Source organism: Quercus lobata, chromosome 7 (assembly GCF_001633185.2).
Source record: "Quercus lobata isolate SW786 chromosome 7, ValleyOak3.0 Primary Assembly, whole genome shotgun sequence".
In the NCBI taxonomy this organism is placed as follows: Eukaryota; Viridiplantae; Streptophyta; class Magnoliopsida; order Fagales; family Fagaceae; genus Quercus; species Quercus lobata.
The window spans coordinates 47195256-47201255 of NC_044910.1; the positions used below are offsets into that span (position 1 = coordinate 47195256).

General features: G+C 34.2%; 1 protein-coding gene across 1 annotated transcript; it reads left to right on the plus strand.

Annotated features, from left to right (window-relative positions):
* Positions 1-4804: 4804 nt before the first annotated feature.
* On the plus strand, positions 4805-5253 carry LOC115952999 (probable histone H2B.3). Its single transcript, XM_031070401.1, has one exon. It carries the CDS (start codon positions 4833-4835, stop codon positions 5244-5246), a length of 414 nt encoding a protein of 137 aa, XP_030926261.1. The 5' UTR covers positions 4805-4832; the 3' UTR covers positions 5247-5253.
* Positions 5254-6000: the final 747 nt, after the last annotated feature.

Consider the following 6000-nt stretch of genomic DNA (forward strand, 5'->3'; position numbering starts at 1 on the left):
GAACTACTAACTAGATACTTAGGATTTTATGGCCATTTTGCCATTTTGGCCCACATTTAGGGGTGTTCATGATGCAGTTATTCGGCAAACTTGCCACATACCTTAGGAACTAGTTACCATTTCATTAGCTCCAGTCATGATCGCTGACAATTAATTCTTTAACTTCCCAATTTTTGGGCACTAGTGTGGCTTAGTTTAGTTGTCACAACCAAAAATCCCACAAATTTTCCAAATCTAACCTACAGCCGAAATCTATTAATCAAACCCACAAATCCTAAATCAAACCCATAGATCCAACAAATCAAAACCACATATCAAAAAAAATTAAAACCCACGTATCAAAATATCAAATCAAAGAGAAAATATGAAGGGTTAAAGAGACTCACCTTTGATTGACCTTAATTTGGTGCAAATTCGCTACGATTCATTTTAGATATACTTTGATTATTTGGATTTCTAGGTTTCTAGCTTACTGGATTATTAGGTTTGGTGTGGGTTTTTGGATTTGGTATGAGTGTGGGTTGCTGGGTTTGGACTTTGGTGAGAGAGAGAGAGAGAATGACTACATGAGCAGGATAGGTTTTGTGGGATATACATACATATATCCGTGCGGTTCGGTTTGTAGTGAAATACCATATTCAATTCCAACCACTTCACTGAACCAACAACAGAATGAGAGATCGTCTCCAGTCACCTATTTCAGTTTAGTCAATCGACTTGTTTTCCGGTTTTTGTCAAAAGAAAAATGATATGTCCATAACATTTTTACAACAAATCTTAAGTAGCAAGTTGTTACTAGTTGTTATTGTTGGGACAAAAAAGTAATCTTAGTGTTAGGTTCAAATTTAAACTAATAACAACTAACCACCTATGATATGTTGTGAAAATATTGTGGATGGAGCATCTCTCTTGTCAAAATTGTGTGTTGAGCCTTAATTTTTTGTAAAAAAGATTTTTATTAATTTTTCATGAAAATTAAAAATGAAGCAATTTTTTTAAAGCATTATCGAACTTTTTGGGCTAATATACTTCTTGATTTTTCTCATGTTTGTCCAAGATGGAATCTTCCTGAAACTACTTTGCATGTTATAAGGGATTGTATATGGGCCATAGATGTTTGGATAGCTCTTTCTGGACAAAGACCCATTAATTTCTTTTGGTTACCCCTAGCTTCTTGATTGAAAGAATATCTTATTCAATAGCATCCAGAAATTCACAATTATAATCCCCCATCTGCTACCCGTAAACAAATGGTGCACAAAACCCTTCACCTCTCTTCAGAGTTTCTTCTTCTCATCCATCCTAGAGTTTCTAATATTCCCAAATGCATCTTAAATATATCTTGGAAACCTCCTGTTGATCCTTTTGTAAATCTAAATACCGATGATAGTAACTTAGGTAATAAGAAATTCACATGGGAGATGGATCACTGGATTTTATTCACATATAGGCTTAAGAACAAATAATATAGCTGAGCTTTGAGCAGTCAGGCAATGGATATCTATGGCTTGGGATGCAGGCATAAATTTTTTAAATATAGAGGTCAACTCTAGTTATTAAATGTCTAACTTTTCCTGAAGATATGGCTTCGGCCTTCGCCCCTTTAATTTATGATTGCTGGATACTCCTGGCAAGAGACTGGACGGTCCATCTACAACATACTTACCATGAGGCAAGGGGAGTGGCGGACAGGCTAGCAAAGAGGGGAAGGGAGCAAAGCAATCAACTGGAAATATATGCACAATGTTCATCTTAATAACCTTGTGCAGAAATGCACTCCTAGGAGTGCTCTATGAATCCTTTTGTAAACTGACACCAACTACATGTGTCTAATGGACATACTTGATGTACTTTGCTTTTAAATATTAAATAAATTCTCCATTTTCACCCAAAAAAAAGTTCTTTTCTTAGTCCTGATAAGAGATAATGAGTGATTGTCTTGTATAACTGAGAATCTCTGCTAAATCACTGGCTTTTTAGATTTTGTTTCAATTTATAACGAGTCAAGTTTAACTTAATCTATATATATCAAAAGGCACGGTACAAATCATTCAGTTACCGCAATCCTGATTGCTCAAGTATAAAAGCCCACAGTACCTATATACATGCTTCATTACAAGTTACTGGGAAAGAGACCAATGCTCACAAGATCTTTTAGTCATCATTTACATTGCACCATAATAATATCATAACATTTTGACATAATGTTAATATAAAGATAGAGCAAGGAATTATAGGATCATTTTTAAAAATAAATATAAAAAATAAACATAAATTTCTCTTTGTATTGCGCTATCTGCTACAAGAGCCTCCTTCATATATCCTCTCTCTAGCTTTAAATACCTGAAACATCAATGAAAATTCAACTAAGCATTCAAAACTAGTTTAGTCTACAAGCCTGGCACATTTCAATTGCCACCAATTTTAACAGAAGATAGATTTGATTTTTTAGTCTGGAATACTTAGAGAAGGTTTTGAAACGTCATGCTATGTGATATAGTTGACATAAATTGCAGTATAAAGAAGACGAATTAGAAGAAGGGAGGGGGGGAGGAGGGGGACAATTTTGTAGAAAGGAAGAATCCTTTGTACTAATAACCTGATTTTGCCAATCTGTGAAATTTGTTCCATGAGTATACAGAAATGCTTGTACATTTTTGCAAAATAGATAAAAATCAACTCAAAATTTTATCCATTGCTTAATAGGGTCTATGCCTATGTACCAAGCCAACGTGTGTCCTTAGTTTTTTTGTTACTCTTCCAATTAAGTGAGAAATAATCTACTACCAAGTTAAGGTGCCCTTTCATACCCTGTGCGTTCAAATACCACAAGCTAAACTTAACTAAGCAGTAAGAATTGGAGTTTTTGAGCAATAAGTTAGTTTGGGCCAGTCATGTTAACCAGACCCAGACTAAGAGGCCAGGAATAGGCTAAGCTAGTCTTAAAGGACAGCAGGTGCTAACCAAACAATAGACTCAACCAGGTTAAAAACAACTTCAAACTGATCAGAGAATATTATGATTCCCTCACATCATCCTTTGATTCAAAATTAATTTTCTCTATATCATTTAGAATGGTGTTCATCAGCAAAAGCAATTACAAGTAAACATAATTATTGTTGTTGGCACAAGAAATACAACATCTAAAAGTAAACAATAATTAAATCACAGGGAATGCTGTCATAATAAAATTAGCAAGCAAGCTCAACCCACGTGCAATTTAGAACAATTCTTCTAACCTTAGTTTTCCTTGAGCCATTCCACTACATCTCTATGTATAATTCATGCTAATACTGTTTTTGGTAACTTTTACAGATAAATGGTTAAAACTTGGAAAAATGTATTTGATTTATTACTTGATTTCTACACCAACTAGTCTTTGTATATAAGAAAAACAAAATTCAATTCCAGAAGACAGCAAACAAATAACTTCATTGTCATAATTAAACAAAGATGTAAAGAAAATTGACTTGTATGAGTATATAAATCTGTAAACAAAGACATGGATGGTATACACAGACCATCATTTAAGACAATTAGCAAGCTACTTATCATATGACAACTGCCCTAAATCTTGATATTCATTTAATCAGGTAAACATTTTAAAATGTGACATTGAATCTTCTTGTTTTCAGTCCCTCTCTCTTGCTCGATATCATAGATCTAATTCATACCTAATCTAGAAGATCAAAGCCTTAAAATTGCTCTCACTTTTTCACAACAATAATGACAAAAGAATTAATCAAATTATATAAAAGAAAATTTCTGGGAAAATGTAAATTAAATAATGCTATTTAAAATACTTACATGAGATCCAAAGAATAAAAAGCCAAAATAGTTTCTTTCTCCAATTCCACTTACTCCAGTCTCTTTTTTCTCAAGTTTGGTTCTTTAACTGCAAAAGCAAAAGGAATTAACATGCAAGCCCATGATAAATCAGCAACAAAGAACAAAATACATAAACATAAAAACTCATTCAGACATTTTCACAAACAATACATATGCACTCATTAATACACCTGAATCTTCTATAAGAACTAAAATTCCAAACAATAAAAATAACATTCTCAAATTCCTTAGCTACTTCATCAACTATAAAACCCAAGGGCAGTATCATCTATATTAATCCAACTAAAAAAATGCACATGGATGAATTATAAAAAAAAAAAAAAAAAACCTTCAATGTCAAAACAAATCAGAGAGTGGGTAAGAGAGACTGCAGAAATATTAATCTGCCCCAAAAAATCTCTATATGGATGACTATCAATGTATAATTTCCTCAAATCTTAACTGTAAGAGTTAACCAAAAAAAAAAAATCATTAGTGCGAACTGCAAAATATCAATGGCAGTAAAAGCAAGAAAAAAAAAAAGAAACTAAATGAGAATTCTTCAAGATGCAGAAACTTCAACTCCCCTTGTCTCTCTCCCTCAAATTTTTACAGAGAAAAAAAATTCAACAAATGGTACCAATCTCAAAGTATGAATACACACAATTTACTCAAAAACCAATCTCAGTCTGCTCAAAAACCAACAAATGGTACCAATCTCAAAAACCAACCAAATTTACTCAAAGCGTGAATAGCAAATACACATAATCAGAGAACTAAGTTTTCAGATAAAAGAAAGAACACTGATCAACCATAAATTAGGTTTGGACCAAGAAAACGCCAAGTCATCGATCCGCGTGAAAACCCTATCCTCCAATAAGAACCTACTCCGCCTCCCTATATAAACTCACCCAAACCCACCAACCTCTTCGTCACATTTTTTTCATTGCAAGCTTTTTCACATTCCGAATCTCTCTCTAGAATTTTCACTCTATCAAAAATCAATGGCACCCACAAAGGCAGAGAAGAAGCCAGCGGAGAAGAAACCAGTGGCGGCGGAGAAAGCTCCGGCGAAGGCCGAGAAGAAGATCTCGAAGGAAGGCGGTAGCGATTTGAAGAAGAAGAAGAAGGTCAAGAAGAGCATCGAGACTTACAAGATCTACCTCTTCAAGGTTCTCAAACAGGTTCACCCCGATATTGGGATTTCAAGCAAGGCTATGGGGATCATGAACAGCTTCATCAACGATATCTTCGAGAAGCTCGCCCAGGAGTCATCGCGATTGGCTCGGTACAACAAGAAGCCCACGATCACGTCTCGGGAGATTCAGACTGCGGTGCGTTTGGTGTTGCCTGGTGAGTTGGCTAAGCACGCTGTCTCTGAAGGAACCAAGGCTGTCACCAAGTTTACTAGTTCTTGAATTTGATGTTTTTACCAAACGGGAAATGGGATAATGTTGATTTGTGTATTGGATATATGAAGTGGATTGTGATTTTTTTTTTGGGAGATGGTAATGGTGGTGGTGTTTTTGCTAATGGAAACTTAAAAAAAATGAGACCGATTTATTGGCTTTTTATTTAATTCACGTTTGTTTGGAAAATGGATCAAGGGTAGTGTGACTTTATAATGTTGATTTGTGTATTTGATATATACAGTGGGTTACTGGGTTGAGATTTTTTTTTTTTTTTTTGATTATGGGTTGTGATTTTTTTTGGGAGATGGTAATGGTGGTGGTGTTTTTGCTAATAATAAAAAAAAAAGACCGGTTTCTTGGATAGTGTGAAACTAGAATATGCTTTAAAAATTGTGTGGGAATTTTGAACTTCTAATGAAAATTTTCCCGGAAAAATCTGGGTTGGTTTTGATTAATGACTGAATTTTAGTTTGATATTTTTGAAGAGATGGTGGTTTGGCAATCAAGTTTTCAACAAATTCTTGTATGTGAGAATGGCTTTCTTGGAAGATTGTCACCTACTCATAAAAATGGTATATATTCTAGTTTTTTTTTTTTCCTTAAAATTTTTTATTTTGTATATATGAAAGACTGGTGTGCAAACAATTTCAGTCTACTCGCACTATCAGTCTTAAAAAGACATTCCAATCAACTTGAAGAGTAAATGTGCAGTAGAACAAACGCCCAATCATTAGATAATCGCCATTATTATTTGTGAATT

Bases quoted from the DNA above. Each gene is read 5' to 3' on its own strand.
- LOC115952999 (XM_031070401.1), top strand. From the start codon at position 4,833: ATGGCACCCACAAAGGCAGAGAAGAAGCCAGCGGAGAAGAAACCAGTG.